The 18,446-nt window shown below is 41.2% G+C and overlaps 1 protein-coding gene across 13 annotated transcripts in view; it reads right to left on the reverse strand.

The window, feature by feature from the left end:
- The window catches only part of ptprfb (protein tyrosine phosphatase receptor type Fb), a 169,702-nt gene that overhangs the window by 62,734 nt on the left and 88,522 nt on the right, over positions 1-18,446 (reverse strand). For 8 of the 13 annotated variants that reach the window (XM_084369363.1, XM_084369364.1, XM_084369356.1 and 5 more), the window contains exons 5-8: positions 12,440-12,628; positions 10,659-10,676; positions 8,107-8,217; positions 423-692 (exon numbers count right to left, since the gene is read on the reverse strand). In XM_084369363.1, the coding sequence (XP_084225489.1) occupies positions 423-692; positions 8,107-8,217; positions 10,659-10,676; positions 12,440-12,628 (588 nt within the window). The remainder of the gene's footprint in view (positions 1-422; positions 693-8,106; positions 8,218-10,658; positions 10,677-12,439; positions 12,629-18,446) is intronic. The other 5 variants (XM_084369366.1, XM_084369362.1, XM_084369357.1 and 2 more) reach the window with 1 other exon arrangement.

Raw genomic sequence — 18,446 nt, forward strand, 5'->3', positions numbered from 1 at the left:
ACAACTGATAACAGAGGCTGCAATGGGTAGACAACACGCTTGCATAGTCACATACACACAAGTGGGTAAAGCCACATTCACAGTCAACACTTTGATACAAAGACCTCAACAATCATGCAGAAAGAAGCACACACACACTCTGACATCAATGCTCATTGACAAAAGACTGAAAACAACAACAGCCCTTAAGTATCAACATAAACCACAGGCCACAGCATAGGGGCAGCAGTGATTATGTACACAATGTTTCATCTGAGGTCATTTGAAGGTGATTTACTCTGTTTTATAACAACCCATTATCAGGAATATCCTAAATCTGTGGGTGTATCAAATCAACAGTTGAGTTCGCCTGTTACAGCAACAACCTCACCCAGAGACGGACCGAACAACAAAACTGAACTGGTCTGAACAGCAGCTCTCACCTTTGACAGTGACCTGAGCGGTGGCTTCTATCATGCCCAGAGACGAGATGGCCACGCAGGTGTAGTTTGCCGACTCACGGATGTTGGTGACCTCAAGCACATTACGTCCCATTGGCATCTCTTCCTCCTTGGTCAGCTCATTCAGGCCCATCGTCCACTTGACGTAGGGCATCGGTGAGCCCACTGCCACACATGTCAGGTTGACACTGCCACCTGGCATCACCTCTTGGTTGGTGGGTGGGATAGAGAATCTGGGTGGGACTCTTCGCACTAAGGGGTGAGGAACAGAAGAAAATAGTTAATAGGTAGGATGTGTAAGGTTAATATGATGATTTTTTTGTAATTGCATGAATGGCCTTGCCCCATACAACGCCACAAGGCTAGAAGCTAACTAAGGGAAGCTAATAAAATGGAGGGCTGATGGCTTTTGTCCGAATGTGCAGGCGAGCACAATGGGAATAATAGGACTGTCACAAAATGGCTCTGGAAATTCACAAGAAAACTTTGAGGGGGTGTTTTATCCTCTTGCCTACAAAAGGGAATTTAATAAAAAAAATAGCCCAGTTTTGCTGGAGACTATGTCTGGCCCTCTTTTGTCAAAGTGTCAAATGGTAGCGAGAGTTGCATCATTGAGGGACCCTGTGGAGATGGCATTGTTTGATTTCTCCTCCCTCTCGCTGGCTCCTTCTGCTCAGCCTGTCTTTCTCTCTCTCTCTCTCCCTCTCTTTGTGTAGTTCTGATATGCAGATAGGCTGACATTAAAAAGGGGTTCCCATGGAGACAAGAAGGGCCCGTTGACGTCGCCAGGGACAAGGCAAACACCGATGCGGAGGCTCCATGCAATACTGAAAAGCTGGCCCAGAATAAACAGGCAGCCAGCATTTACATACGGCTTGTTTTCTATCTAAATAAAGATGCACAAGAAATGCCTGCCATATTTACACGCATAAGATCTTTTTCTGGTAACTTTTGGCAACCACAACAAACTTACCCCCATCACATGGTGAAGAAAAACTAACTTGACAGTGCTTTGTGGACATTCACTAGTGTAAGACAAGTTGAATTCATTATCTGCTGAGTCGGACGATAGTATGTGGTGAATGTATGCAGGGGGAGCTCTGACTTCTTTAACCTTGATTATGAGGAAAGTGAAAACCAAGCTAAACATTTAGTTCCATAGTGGGCTAGTCGTATGTATTCAAAACACTACGGCATGAAACAGAATTTATATTGCTTGTTTCCCCTAATGCGCTACAACATCTCTGTGTCTCTCTGGAAAAAAAAAAAAGAGAAGAAAAACCCTTGACTGTAATTGCTCTTTTGCACCGGTCTCCATGAAAATGGATTTTCAAATGTGAGACTCCCTCCACCTTCCCTTTCCCCCACCCCTCACCCCTCCCTCCCCGATCTAATTTGAACCAGAACGTTGTTACTATATAGCCATGCTTGTTATTCCCCTCATTATGTGGTGAAATGGGAAAAAAAAAACACAAAAGCACCTTTTGAGATTCCAGTCAGGAAAAGGCTGGTTCTCTGGACGGCATATAATAAGGGGGGATTCTGGTTCACACTCATCCGAATTTTCCCCAAAATAATTGAGGTGCTGTTTATAGACCTGCTGCTGTTTTTTTAATCAATACAATCATGTGGGCTTAAACTACTTGGCTCGATATCTTATAAAAATATTAATATTCCAGCTCTGAGCCACAAAACAAACTGAATTGTGCATGTTTTGGAATTTGGGTGTCTTACTGTAGTTTTTTTTCCCACAATGTCTTTGCAGTTATTTTTATGAGGAACTAACCTTCAGAGGGTGCTTGGAATAAGAAATCAATGTAAGACTTGGAATGGTAAAGAGGTCAGCAAAGGTTTAGACAGAGTACTGATGGCTATTAAATATAAATAACAATGCAAAGTTTACGCATGAACAAGAGGGTACAACCTTAGTGAGTTACCACATTCATGCAGGAAAAAAGTGACACACTAACAGTCCAGGAAGATTAACATCAGCCATGGCATCTGCTTTCTGAGGTTCACACACTGATTTTTAAATGCAAAGACTGGATGGGCCAAGTAGCGTTACAAGCCTGGGAACAGGACAGGGACGACATTCTCAAGCAAAGCATGCACGGGAGCTGGGGAAAGATATGGGATGGGATCACAAGCCTGACTATGCTGAGAGAAGAAGATAAAGGAGGAACTTGGTCCAATTTTCTCATATAAATGACTGAACATCTGATTTCCAGTATGACTAATGCACGACAGACTTTCCATTGAGTACTTCCAGAAAAAAAAAAAGCGTTAGTATTCCACTTATGTTGGCTGCCACCTGTGTCTTCTCACACAACTGTAATACTCTCCGAGTGCAGCTATTTTTCACAACATATGCTTATAAAAAAAGAGAAACCTGAGAGAAGCGGCCCTAATGTACAACCATTAAGCTCAAAGTATCTGTTATTCTTTCATGATTCCATAGACTAAACAGTGCTAAGAGCAGTCAGTCAATGGGGCCTGTGTATATTGAACACTTAATGTTGTGAATAATTCATGTCGTGCGGTTAAGTTTGGAGAGGTGCTGTGGAACAAAATGACTAGAGGGCAGGTAATTGTTATCGATTCCCCCGAAGCCTCTCTCCTGTTGAGAGCGGCTTGGAGAGACGGGCTCTGGGACTCTATCAAAACCACAAAATAAGCCCTGTCTCCACTCCGCCTGCCTGCTTGCTGGATACCTATAAATTTAACTGCCTTGACAAAGTGCCCAAGGATAGCAGAACCTGTTCAGTCAATCAATATCTGAGCAAACTGGCACGGAGTCAGCGGGCTCCCAGGCTTCCTGGCAGCACCTAGCTGGGCTACCATGATGGCTGATCATCCCCCTGTCAGCACACTGCCAGCTCATTCTTAAATATTCTATAGGTCAGCTCTTTGCACAGCAGAGTCTCACAGATGGTACAGGCAAGGAGATAATTTCCAAAACATTAGCTCTCTCTTGGACAATGTAAATGTCATCATTCATTAACTCTAAAACAGAGGCTCAGTCTGAAAATCTGTGCATCAAGGACCAAATCTACTTGTATTAACCACTTGTTTCTATTTTGTTAATGATTAACTGCTACACAGCACATTTAGTCAAATTAAATTAGACTTCCTTTCTTTTAAGTGCTTTTAAAACTGCAAGGCCTCCTGATCTAACATCACATGACGATTTGTGGGCTTCTGTCTTCTCATTAGGCCAACAGGAGCCTATCACATCGTTCAGTCTCTTGGTAGTGTATGCCCATGGCGGTAAAACAGACATAATCCCTCGAGAACCGCTTTGTCAGTTCTGTTACCCATGTCCCTCAGTGGGAGAGCAGGGGTGTCGCTGACTAAATATCTGACAAATCTGGATGCCACTGGAATACCAGAGTAATCCATCACACACCTCTGATGGGCCTACAGAGGCGGATGGAAAGTCTGAGAGTGAAATTAGCTACCTGCATATTTTTTTAGTGGATGAGGTTGATAGTAACAATATGGGTGCGGTTGGGAAAACTTCACAGCTACAGAACACAACAGAGAGTAAACTGCACAGGGACTCCTTGTGTGTTTTGGCACAGCTAATCGAAACACAGTTTGGGGGAGTGGTGTCGGAAGGCATGCAAGAACTACTCAAGGATTCATGCAAACAGGTAGACAATTAAACTACGATGGATACGGGAAAGCTATCATTAATATTTTTGTTTTTTACAGGGAGGGGATATCGGTGTCTTCATCAGAGGTGCTAGAAAAGATGGTTGACCTCACTTAAAATCTGTATTATATTGAAAGGAAGGGGTTAAAAGTGAAACTGACAAACCTTCACGCTGATCTGTTTGAGGATGAAGTGATTTGATGGAGGTGAGCGATGGAATGAAAAGATACAGAGTGGAGAGGAAAATAACACAGTGAAACAGAACAGTGTTCCCGTAGACACAGTGGACGTTAGTGACATGGCACAGATTGCAAACAAACAGTACCAGGGAGGGAAATACAATTGCACTGGCATCTTTATTAAATGTAGTGCAATTGACAAATTAAATTGTCAAAATCTATGGTATAAAAAAACCCCAAAAAAACCAAACTCAAATAAATGATGTTAAATTCATCATTTCAGACTTTTGTGTGATACTGGACACAGGATGTGCTCCAGCCCTCAATATTTTTCTTCATAAAACTGACCTGAATTAATCATTTTGTAAGTTTCCTTCCCAGACACACAGAGACACATACACACACACACACATAGAACAGCATGAAGATATTTTGGAAAAAAGAAAAGCCCTGCTGCAGCACTTTATCCTCTATGACATATTGACATGTCACATGGATATATGAAGGAGTGCCAGCAGACAGGAGCTGACATCCCTCCTCCGTAGTGGGATAAGCACTTGACAAACGAGCGCTCATGCACAATCACAGGACGCTTGTGATTCTGCCCACGTTGATGGAGTCCTCCTTTAGAGGAGGGTCACCAAAAGCGACCTGCGGCAAACAAGGCACGCGTGCACCTGCACACCTACAAACACGCACACACTCTTAATGGATGAGAAGTGAAAGGACATAAATAGATACACAGACAGGAAGGGAAAAATAATCCATGAGAGACCCCCCCCCCACTCCTCAGTCCACCCCCCTCCCACAAAGAAATATGAGGACATCATTCTCTGGTGGCTCTAAAATGTCAAGACAAGGGTGGTGACGGTGGTGCTGGCAGCATGTTTGTGTACCTGCAGACAGGAATTGGATCAGGTAGCAGTGGTGAGTGGAAAAAAACAGAAACACATTCGCAGACACAAAACACCAACCCATAACAAGCACATTTAATGCAAGTCTGACAGCTGTGTGTGTGTGTGTTTCTGTATGTGGGCGGGTGTTAGACGGGTGTTGAGAGAGAATAATACCATAATTCTTTCTCCCAAGGTAATCTTTTTCATATGTCACCTTCAGGTAATGGTAACTTTATTGACATTTAAGCCTGCAAATGACTGTCCTACGCAACAAGGATGAAATTTTTAGAAGGCGCCGAATTTCATACAATGACAGATTCTTATAATTTACTCAAAAGTACTAAATTTAAGTATTTGGCATTATTATAGATTTTGTTGGGAAGGTTTTATTATGAGGATAAATCCTCATTTCACGATTACAATACATTAGTTTATTTCATACTACGTATGTATAAAATCACATACGCCTTTTTAGTGATGGTTATATTGTATATTGTTTTTCCCCACTAAATTTTGTTCTATCTTTGTTGGCTTTATTTTAAAGATTTGCTTCATTTCAACAGTTTAAGTAAAAACGGAAGATATAAATTACAACCATCTCTTATGCAGGTGTTATGCCCTTGAAAGGATTACATGCTGATGTGCTGAAGTGTTCATCTATAAACAAAGCAATGTTTCTTTTCCTTCTTTGTTCAATTGCACTGAAAGCTCAACTTTTAAGAAATGGCTACTTTGAATATAATGTACCATAATATCCCCTTTTAAAAGTGAAACAGCAACAATCTGTCTAACAGTGAAATCTGTTAACTGCTTCCCTATTTTGTTCATCACAATGCATTCTGAAATTTTGCCATTATTGCATGTATTTATTCATAGCCCAAGCATCATTTTAATTTTGTGCCGGAGGTTTGGAAGGAACCATTTGTTTTCAGCCTGCTGCAACAAACCAACACTGTAAAGTTTAACATTTGTCAAATGACCTGTTTGCTTCCAAGGCTTGTTATGTTTACAGGTTTGAAGGCAGACTTTGTAAGCCCCTAAATCCCCCCTCTGGTGTCTTAGAATAAAAAAAGGACGTAATAACAACAGGAAAGGAAGAGAGGCAAGTCAAAGGCCACTTGTCTTGGGTCCCTCATGTTTAAAAACCAATCAAGCAGCCGGGTGATGGCACAGCCCCAGGTCTCGTCTCCTCATTCTTGCAGCGGTAACAAAGATGGAGTGAAAACATGGCTGGAGTCTTTGTTCTCCATTCCAGACTTGTACACTTTTAAAAGGTTACGGTTGGTTTGATTTCTATCTCTCCGCTGGTGTGGTGAGGATGGCGGAAAAGTTGGTGTCGGGGCCAACGGGTTGACAGCTACCTGGGTGGTGTTACAGACTAGCTGGGCCTGGGGGCCCTGCTGGCGCCACGCCACACAACTACTGTAATTACCTCAGAGGGGAAGAAAGGGCTGCGCTTGCACCTGTGACAGACATGCCCTGATTAATAGACGAGACTTACATCCCTTTCTCGCCTTTGCTGTTTGGCTCACTACCTTCCCCTGTCAAGATTTAGGATCTAAACCTTCTGGAGCCCACAATGTTTAATCTGTAAATTTGATGCCGCTGCGGTCCTCGAGGATGATTTTATCTTTGGCTCCTCTGATCCAGGAGGAGGTCGTATCTTTTTGGATACTTTTATAATAAGGAAAATACTGAAGCTAAACATTAGTAGGGTACATTTTGGTAAGAGGAAATATTGTTTAAAAAATAGTCTTCTTGATTCAATTTGACATTTCCTAAGCAGTGGTTTGTAATTTCTGTCTGGGTTTGAAGGGAAAGATTGGACACTAATTCAATTATTTTATCTTGATGGATGAAAAAAGATACAATGTAAGCACTCCTCCATAAAATAGCCTCTAAGATACACTACTGCATCTGCTTTTAACAAAATTATGAAGTGTGTCTCTTTCTTACCCTGACACTTTCAATCCCTCCCTCCCTCCTTCCCTTCTCCACCCACACTAACAACTGGAGCAGCTATTCTGTTTCATGTACATCAGACATGGTGGTGTTATCCGCAGGGGCTGACCTAGACTACTCTCTCCCCTATACCAGCTTTTTCCAGGATGGGTACAATGCTGCCCTTGCCCTGCATTAGTCTGCTCACGGAGAAACCACAACAAAAACAAACCCTGAAACTCCAGACCCCTCCATGCCTGTAGGAGCTGTGGGTTGTGCAGAGGGGGGGAATAATGGAGCCTTTCGATACAGTCAAAATAAAAAAGAAAGGAGGCCTGGCAATGTTTTCAATGCCAGCGGAGGAAACGCTTTCAATGCAGCTGTTTTTCACAGAGGCCGCACCTGGTCACGTTCCCAGCCAAACAGGAGGTTGAGGTTAGTTCAGCTCATTGGTATGGGAGGGGTGGCAAGGCAACAATAATGGTGGGGGAATTGGTTGAAGGAGAGAAAGAGAGACGGGGAAATAGAGGTATAATAGCGGTCATCAAATGTGGAAATTACACAGAAATCAAAGACCCTGCAAGTGTTTTTCGCAGGTGTTTTTTTTACTGATCCTGGATAATTAGAACTCTGCTCAAGTTGAAGCTGGGCAGCGCTATGTTGGGAACTGCTACGTGAACCAGTAAGATTTATTAAAGAGTAATCTGTCCCACCCTGGTCAGTGCGACTAAGTTAACAAGAGGTCGATCAGAAAGCCTGCACACCTCCCACACAGTTTGGAGAACCATCCCAAATAACTGAAATTAAATAACTTGTGTGGATGAACTATTGAAGGTAAAGGTCTCAAAGGGAGAAAGAGATGGTGTGTGAATGACATTTAAAATAAAACAGACAACAAGCTTTAAAGGACAACATGGTTGTTTGTGGTTTGCAAATGTTAGAGACAACAGGAATGATAGATTAATTCAAGAATTGACAGAGACATTTGACTTTACCTCGTACGTAGAGATTGGCGGGAGAGGAGTAACGGGTCCCAGCGCTGTTCATGGCAACACATTCATATTTCCCTTGGTCGGACTCCTCGCTGTTCTCAATTTGCAGAGCTCCTGCACAGAGGATTAAAAAATTTAGCCGTCTTGACAGTTGTGGAATATGAGATGTAAGTTGGCATGAAACCACTGCAGATATCTGTACAGAGACTCGCTAGAGAGCCTGTAGTCAACTGGTCTAGCCCAGTTCATGTGTAATTAAGTGTCTCAGACATGGACACAGTTTTGTCAAGGAAATGCTGAAGGCTACAAAAGCATTTAGCTGATTTGGCAAGTTTAATGAAACCGCTAACAGAATATTTGCCTAGTCGTGTTAAGAAGAAAAAAGACCATGACTGAGGGTCAATTAATCATCTGAATAACATGTCACAACCTTCACAGTATGATTAGGCCTTCTGCTTACGGAAATAATTGACAAACCGAAGTGTTTGTGTCATGGCGGGTTATCTTTGCCAGCCACATGTTAGGACGAGGCTAAGCTGTACTGAAGAATAACCACAACAAAAGCAGAAGAATGGATCAAATATCTAAGGAAATGCAATCTGTGTTTTTCCAAAAGACATAATTTACTGTTGTGGGCCTCAGGAGGAATGCTACTCTGATTAAGTATTCTTGATCTGAGAGTAAGTTATGTTTTCAGATATCCTAACAGTTGAAATAAAATTAAAATGCAACGATAATGAAACCAAAATGAGGGAGTTAGTGATGACCGAACCATCCCTCTAAGTCAGATTAGAGGGAGAGATTTTGCTGCAATGCAACTGCCAGTGCAGGTATCTTTTTTTCAGTCTTTGTTGAGTATGCATTTAGCTGTGAAGTCATAAATGTTTTCTTTTTTTCTAACTATCTGACCATGTCTCACCAGAGCCCTCAGGGGAGACGCTCCTCTGCCAGATGGCTGAGATTAGTATTCACAAACCCAAGTAGCTGAAGTCATCAAACAGAAGGCTAACATGTTCTTTTTAACAAAACATGAAAGCCCTGGAGGCCTGTCTCGGTGTGGTCATTTTGACACACCATGTCCATAACCATCACATAATCATTGCATTGCAATCGTGCAAATGGCTGACAGATGAAACAAGTTGTAATTTGACAAATGGGAGACAACAGACCTAAAACAGCCATCTTACCTGCATCCCATGAATATAAAAATGTATGTTTAAAAACAAAACTACTTGTCTCAGCAGTACTTATACATATGTGTGTCACAAGCGAGTGATATGGTTACCACATCTCCAAAACAGCATGGTATCAGCATTAAAGGCAGCCAGCCACCATGCAGTTTGAAAATGACAAAAATACTCAGTATAAGATGATGTCAGGATACATTTTTTTCCACATCATGCAGTATGAGATGAATGTAACAAACAGGTTCACCACCAACCAAAGGGGACTCGCATCAATGCGAGACCGAAAAAGAGAAGTGAAACAGGGCGGGGCAGTGACATGTGGTAATACCACCTCAGATCTCATGACAACACATCTCTCCAAGGTGTTTGCTCAGCTCATCGCTGTCTGATTCAGCACTGACATGCACCTGCATACTAATGCTGTTGTCACCAATCTGTCAATCTGCCCATTCTCCCATGGGAGAAAACAGCACGGGTACTACAGGAATGTAGAGGGTTACTGCTATGGCAGTTGTCAAGGCTTCAACAATAAACCCTTTCAGTTACTCCCAAATACTCAGACATTGGTGGATCTTCTGCAAGGTCATTTCACCATTTCCCAGTGCAGAAATAATGTAAGGGCCACAGGTGCTGCCTTAACTCTTAGAGAGGTAAACGTCTAATTAAATATGGGCTGTATTAGGAGCCATGGACGTGCAGACTGTGAGATGGACAGCTGGTTGCTCCAAATGTATTCAGTTTGCCCCAGACGTCCCATATTTACCTCACTGTTGTTGAAGGGAAATCATGCTTTCACTCAAGGGGAAAAGCAGATGATTACCATAAAAAGGGGTTGAAGCTTCCACCGTAACAATCTCAACTAGGAATCCTGTTCCCATGCTGGAGGGATAATGCCGCATAGGTTGTATGCAAATGCAGCCATTTCAGTTTACATTGAGGCTGGTTAGAGGAGGCAGGTAGATCCTCTTGTGGCGATGGTGGCCTTTATTTTAAAATGCAAGTCCTCGCCCCTTTTCGCTGAAAAGCCAGAGGAGAGCCAAAAGATTTTTGTTTCTGGGTGTGTTTTTCTTCTTCTAACAGAATAGGAGGAGCCTTGAAAAAGCTCATTTTCAAGATAACACCTTGGACTTGCTTTTGCATTTCCATTCTCCTGACATCAGGGTTGGCGATCATTTGTTTGTTAAGGAGCAGACAGCAGACAGAACATGTCGGGAGGAGACGAAGGGGGAAGCGGAGGAGGGTAGGCTGACGCTGACAGCGTGGATGAAACTGGTGATGTGGCATTTTGGGAAGGAATGCAGGGGTCTGATATGGATGTGAGGGAAGGGTGTGGACGTGATATTTTCCAACACACTTCATCATCCTTACCTCTAATTGGTGTACCACCTAGGTGGGAGTAATTTCGATGCAAACAGGGTTGAGAGATTAGTTAGTAATCCACTTACAACAGTGGGAGAGAAAACATGGCTTCTGACAGGCCACAGATACAAACAAAAAAAAAATGATACAGAGTAGAGGCCACTTAAATGGAATGTGACAAAGTTCAATGTACCCAATCAAAGCTATGAAGCAAGGATACACTTTGCACTATACCTGTAGTCCTGTCCTTGTTTCACAGCAGCTTTAAAATAGTATGCAATTTAAGTGTACTTTTCATAAGTGGTCTTATTTAAGATGACCCCCACTCTTTGTACTGACTGCATTTTTGCAAAAAGCAGTTAGTAAAATGGCCAAGAAAAATGAATGAAAGACATCTACAGTAAATTGAGTGATGCACAGGAAAAAGTATTCAGGTCAGAGGTATTAAATTGAAAAGAAGTTAGTATCTCCGCAGAGTGAATGAATCAGGATGGTGTGAAAAGATAGACCGAATGTGTCTGTGTGCTCACTCAAAATCGAGCGAGCGTGATGCAATAAGAGGAATTGGGTCTGCCTTCCCTGCTACAATGTGGCAGCAAATTACTGTGCCTTTTACTGCCGTCGCAAAATTGGCCTCATTTCAGGTCATATGCAGTAATGTAAATCCAGATACGGCAGCAGATGTCAAGTAAAGGGTTGTGGATAAAAAAGAATTGTTGGTCTAAGGGCATTACATATCAGCACATTTCCAGGCACTCACACTATATGCAAGAAAGGAAACTAATTAAAAGTTTGCTGCAAGAACTAAAAAAAAAAAAATATCACAGTCTAAAGGCACAGCTTTATCTTTGTTATAGAAAACATTATCAAACAGTTAAGTAGTTGTGTTAGGATCTAATTTGCGAGAATCTGTGTCTAATTCGGGTTGTGCTTGTAGTAGAGCCACATATTTAATATTGCAAGAACATAGACAGTCCAAGAGAGCGTGCTCCAGTGACCTGTATTCGGCTTCCACTGGGCAGCTCAAGTGCCAGGATTTTTCTGGAGTAGCTCTCATCTTTAATCTTTGGGGCCTCAGACCTGCAGCCTGGCCTGACACTCTCTAAGTGAGGTAGATTTAGTAAGGAGTGACAAGACCGAACCTGGTCAAAAGCCACTAATCTCTCCACCTTGCGCCGTTTCCACCTAATCCAGGTCAGGCAAGCACTGTTTATTTATCAAGTGGACTGCTACTGTGAACAAAGGGCACCTCATTGATTTTTGTATTTATTTATTTTTTTTTCAAGGTTAAATCCAAGCTAATGCATCATCCGCCAGCCTCATTGTCACCAAGCTGCATGTTTAAGAGAGGATTAAGGATTATTTAATATGGTGAAAAATTCTCTTTCTGTACTTCGGAAGGTTACAAGCTCATGCATCACTGTCAAAGATTGCAGCAAGAACTTCATTCCAACTTCTGTGTTACTTTATAAGAGGCTGTTGTGAGGAATAATATTCTGTAAGAACTCAGCTAGCTTATCAAGGTGACAAACTTTGAATAAAACTTTCATGTCTCTCGTGATGAAAGAGAATACATGAAGTCATACATGACAACAAAGGCCTTTTATGTTTTCACATCATCCTCATGTCTAACAAGAGTCATGTCTGTTGGTATTTGATGACATTGTGTACCCTGCAACTTGCCTTTGCTACATTTACATTATCAGTATGTCACGAAGTATCACCTAAATCATTAAATCAGATCAAATTTAATTGTGCCTGAAATTAAGTCTGATCAAATCCAATTGTACCTGAACGAAGCTGTTTAATGCGCCCGTTGCTGCTGCTGATGTCCACAGGAAGCATGTCCTTGAACCAGGAGATCTCTGGATCCGGGTTTCCGCTGGCGGCACACAGCATGGTGGCAGTTCTGGTCCTTTCAACCACCTTCAGCTGGGGACCCATATCAATGGTGGGAAAGCCATGGGGGATCTGGTTCTCTGAAAATGTACAAAGGCACATTTAAGTGTATGCTGTATCGAAACACAAAGCAAGACATTTAAAAAACAAAACAAAAAGAGGAGGAAAAAAGTGTTTACAAAAAGATTCTGACAGAATAGGCTCTTGATTGCTGAGAGGCATTGAGTTGAGCTTGCAAGGACAGAGAAGAGTATGAAAGAGAGAAAGTACATTCAGGTGCAGAACAGTTAACAGAACGCATTCATACACAGAAATTAGTGTAGGAGCAGAATAAACGACCGGGGAATGGTAGATCTGGTATGATTTGGGTTTCAAATAATGAATAAAAAAATCCAGTCTCTCTGATTGATTATCATAGCAGGCTTATTACCTGGCACTGGGAGGTTTAGACAGAGGAAGGATAGTTGCAATCTGCCTCTGGGCGCCCATGCATAAATGAGCCGCCTTAGGCTTAGCAAGCTAAACAAACCTATTTGAATAATCCAACTCATCATAATGGATGTAACAGCAGATCCATGACAACACATAAAGTATAATCCCTCAAGCAGAATTCGGGATTCTAAGGTGAAAGGTCCTCATTCATTCAAATACATACTGATATCTTATCATAAGATTATCAAAATATGTAAAACATACAGTATAGTCTTTGACTATCTCAGCTCAGGCTTGCCATATGGGAGTCTAAATCTCACCAGAAAGCGCTATATCCAAACATACATGTGATTAAACCATAATCTTTTCTTGTGCTTCTGTATGTAATTTATTCTATGGAATGTCCTTTCTTTTATCTGGACCCTAAGTCTGTATTAAAGTTTGAATTGAATTGAAATTGAATACAGTATCTACCATTGTGTGTTTCAATTGTGGAAAACTTTGGTTTCATGATAGTAAACAGCTCGTTAGCTATATTATTTACAGGAAATATAAAGTTGCATTTTTCACAAAAACTGTGCTGCACATCCTAAATCAGACCCAACCTGCCCTTATAATAAATCCTAATTTAACCTGTGGACAGCCTTAATCAAGAGGAAGCACGATGGCCCTTGAGGGGTCTTATTATCATCTTGCTTTTAAACTTGTAATCTCTTTTATCTCTTCCCTCATATGTAGATGTGTCCTTGGGGCCAAAGTACTGAGATTAAATCCTTAGAACAGTGCTAATGATTGTAACTCCTGCCTTCGGTTCACCATCAGAAGATACCTAACTGCAGGTTAAGAATAAGCAAAAAATAGTTGGCCTACAGGGATGAAAGGAATTAATATAAGATAGAGATTTTGCAATTTAGCGAAGTTTTAGGACATTCTGTCCAGAACGGGATTACAATGGGACAAAAGTAAAACTGAATGATCCTCTACAGATGAACTCAAGATTAAAAATGTAAACATATTTTACAAAATTTGGGTCAAGATAGGTGAGGAGAACAAAAAAGAAGAAAACTTTCACCTAGGTGTCTTGGAGGTGCAAGGTATTAATCATTAGCTACCTCATGGAGAGAAAAGTCAACCATGTAAGTATGTGAATGCAACTGTGTGCATACACAAGACAGAAGGAGAACAGGGCTAAAAAACTCAAGCACTCACTGCATATTTCCTTGAGTAATTAAGATATGAAAGTTGTCTTTCACTCTAGACTCATCAGACACAAACCAAACATCGTCTGTCACAAGAAGTGATTTTGACTCTCTTATTACTGACTACATTTGCTTCACTTGAATATTATTGGGGCACATTTAAAACGTGGATCTGTGTTTTGATTTAATTCTGATTGGACAGAGATGGCTGTCAAACACAAGATGCTGGAGATTCGCTCCGTTTCCCTGCTCACTTCGCTTGTCTGAGTCAAAAATCTATATGTAAACTTATATGGCTTGAGCATAGGTGCATGGGTGTTGTACTTTGTTCTGATCCCCAGCAGAGCAGTTGTTCCTCTTTTCACCCAACCTCTTTTGTGTTTGGCCTGTAGCCCAGACCGTCTCATATTCAGATGTAGTTAACAGATCTCTGCATGGACCTCTTATCTTTGCGGCGAGGCTTACTTCCTGTCTTACGATATAGGATTTGTTTTCAGACATCCCAACTGAAATCTGGATACCGCTACGAAACAGACAACTACAGCACAATGAAATAATACTGTGTACTTTGTCATTGCATGAACAATGGTAACAGTAGCGCTCTGTGTTTCTTTGTGGTTTGCTCCTTCTAACCTTCAAAGAGAAGAGAAAAGGTAGAGAAAAAATGGTGGCCAGAAATGAGGAATGAGCATTTCTCTGCCATTCTCCTTGTAAGTTTCAATGTAAGGAAACCATTAAGTAACACTAAATCTAGAGGGAGCTGAACTCCTGTCTCACCCACTTAAAATTCACTTAGAGCATGTTCATAATGGCCACAGATCACCTGAGAGGAGGTCCCTTTGAGGCTGCTGACAGGGACCCAATTTCCGCAAGTGCACATACACTTGGGTGGAAGGCATAGTTGGTGTGGGTTCTGGTGGTTGTGTTCAGGGACAGGGGGTTGCGTTTGGGGACCTTCCAGTAGAACTAAATTAGGCGGTGTGCATGTCTGTGCACTGATGCAACTACACTATTCCATATGGAGTTATTATCTACAAACTGACTGATTTGGCAAACTGAAGTCTCCACAAGAATTTAATTGATTTTTCTGTATACATATACGTATTTAATCAGTTAATTTAAACTGTCCGGTTTATTCTCAGGAGTAAACTTTGGGCAAAATTAGACTGTTAAACACCCTTATCTTTGTATACAGCAAAGAGCAGATGGCTGATCTTCAATCACATTTAAAGAAAATGCTTTCAGTCTTAATACCAGTCCTTTACTGATTCCCAGTGTTGGATGTGTAACACATTGTTGCCCCCACACATCACTCCATATCTCAACCAGAAAACGGTGTTGCTTCCCTCTAGGTCAAGTATAAAGTAACAACATGGTGTAAAAGACAAATGATTCAATGAGGCATGACGCTGACCTGTCAATCGCATCTTGCCTGTTACCCTGGGGATTGTGCAGAATTGTGAGGAGTCTGTCATACCATATTTCGAGGTGAATTTCCAAAGATTTGTTCTTTTTCTTCCAAAATGTATCTGCGGCCACTCCAAGATTTTTAACATTCAGTTGCCCACAAAAAGAAGTGTTTAACCTTCCTGGGGGGAAAAAGCTATTTATGTTATAGTGCTTTGTGGAAATCTACCTTTCACTGGAGAAAGTAGAATATCTGCACAGAATATTTTCAACCAAACCCTCTTGCATTGCTGCCTATAGAATATTTATGATTAAGACTACTGGCAAATGTTCCTGGGCTGTGAAAAGTGCACACCACTGGTAAAACAGGGTGAAAGACACCAAAGGAGTTATTACACGAGTCAGCGGCTCTGTCATATCATGGAGCATAAACAGGGAATAGTTTAAGAGGTGCACAGCAGCCGCATACATGAATCCATTTCCTACCTCTAGTTAATATTTGCATTGCAGGCGAACTGTTATTACAACTAGCAGACATTTCTGTCACTGTGTAACTGATCAGAAAGTGCACTGTGGCTTGGCTTGGTGTGTCAATTCTGACATGGAAAAAGTTGAATGGCAGACCGGGCAGGGCTGCATGTATAGTAGATGTAATACATATGTAGGAGGCTGAGCATTGACAAGCTTGTTATTTCCATAGTGTGTACTATACTGTGGGCAAGAAAGTGTCAAGGTTAGTAGCTCAACCGGGAAGAATACAGAATAGTCTTTCAATTTCATGAGCAAACAAAAAGGATTTAATTGGAAATTATAGAAAATATTTTAAGCTGTTCTCATGGAAGTACGAGATCAAAACCTCATATTGCCTGTAAAAAAATTAATTAAAAAGCAAAAATGTTAAAATAAAAATAAATGTCTGTAATGTAAAGTTCTGAGCTGCAGCTAAAACGTGTTTAGTGTTTAAGTTTTGCTTTTTCAACTGTATGCCTCAATATGCTATTGTACTCTAAAGAATCACTGACTGAATATGAGTGAGTCTTTAACATGCAGGCCCCACACATTTCTAACACTTCAGAAGCCCAGGCTTGCTCCGTGATTCAACCCTTAAAAAACTCATAAACAACTTTATAACTTAAAGAATCCCTTTCAAACGGTTTAACATTTAATTATTTTAGTTTCGTTACAAATTTAACACAATGCTCTGCGTGAAAAGATGGAATTTCTCTTTGTCTTTCAATTGTTGCAAGACCATGCAGCCCATATCTAAAATACTTCTCCTATGTCCTTGGGTTTTGGTTAAAAAAAAGAAGAAAAAAAGAAGAAGAAGAAATGAGAGTTCTCTCTATACACAATGCTTATCAAAGATCTCGAGCTCATGGGTAAGATTTGAGCCCTGTCTGTCTGCTCCTACTACAGCAACTCCTGCGGCTGGCCTCGTCTGCCAACTTGTCATCCCTGGAAGACAAAGACATGCCTTTGTTCAGTCCTCTTTAATTTGAAGGGAAAAGAAAAGCGATGGGGAAATTTGGAGAGAATCCAATGAAATGGTGCGGGCGATGCAGGTTGATGTTTGTCAAGATAGAGGGCATTTTTAATAAAAAGGCCCTCTGGTGCTGGAGTGCAATTCATCAAAAAAAGCTCCACTTCTGTGTCTAGTCCAGGCAAGGAAATATGAGTAAGGAGAAAATCCTGTGATAATGTCACATAGGCACTCTATTACTAAGATGAAGAGTTCTGCAACAAAACTAAGCTAAATGCAAATGTAACTGAAATTAAATTGTCAAACTGCTAATTTATTCTTCATATATGCAGACTTAATAATCACAAAAAATATGTATGGTGCATGCATATGTTGCACCTCTGAAAATTTCAATACTCGTGTTCTGCAGTATTGATACACTGGTACCAGCTGCAGTTTCTCGCTCTCTCTTCTCTGTGACAGTGAGTTAGCACACACCACTGCAGTACCCACATAGCTCCTCTCAGTCACTCAAAGTGCTGTCTTCTCATAGCTCATTCTCTCGGTTTTGTAATGGTGTTGTAACTCGTTAAAGATGGTGAGGGCAGAGCTTCTGCGACCAGTTTTGGTTGACAAAGAATACAGCAGGAGTGCCGTTTCGAAATACTTTTACATTTGAGGTACTGCATGCCTATACAGAAGCGCTGCTACAGACCAGTGCTAATGAAAGGTGCTAAGACAACAAAGTTAGCAATGCACCTGAAGGACAGACAAAGAATGTTGAGAGGTTTGTAAAAGCTCTGAATTCAGCATCACTGAAGCATTGAACAAGATGGCCAGTAAATTGTTGCTGTTAATAGTGTTGCCCTGTTGATTGTTCCAACAGCCACCTGTGATTTTCAAAGCTAAGCTAATCCACCTCAGAGCTATCAGGCCTGAGGAATCTCACACAGCAAAGTTTCAGTTGATAGGAAAATACTCTGACAGAAGTAAATTAACTTTAACTCTTAACTCTTGCCATTAATATACGATACACACGCCTTGTTCAATGTATCTTTATTTTATTTTTTATTTTTCAGGTACTGTATCAAAGTTAGAAATTCCAGTATCGTGACAACACTAGATAAGTCCAACCTGTCTGAAAGCTGTGGTATTTAATGGGATCTAATGTATCTTCAATATATCCTGTGACAACAAAAGTAGTAGAAACGCCCTGGATTAGCAAATGAGTGAAGCCAGGGGCACAGCCAGAAAGGCGTCAGATGCAAAGCTAGGTATGCATGAACTGGTTCCTCCATGATCTGAAAAAAGAGGACCATTGTTCTCTCAACAGCTGGTTATCATGCACAGAGTCATAGTGCAATATGAGCTGCTTCGCAGATGTACTTGTTTACAGTGGTT

This window comes from Pagrus pagrus (assembly GCF_965226575.1).
Source record: "Pagrus pagrus genome assembly, chromosome: 12".
In the NCBI taxonomy this organism is placed as follows: domain Eukaryota; kingdom Metazoa; phylum Chordata; class Actinopteri; order Spariformes; family Sparidae; genus Pagrus; species Pagrus pagrus.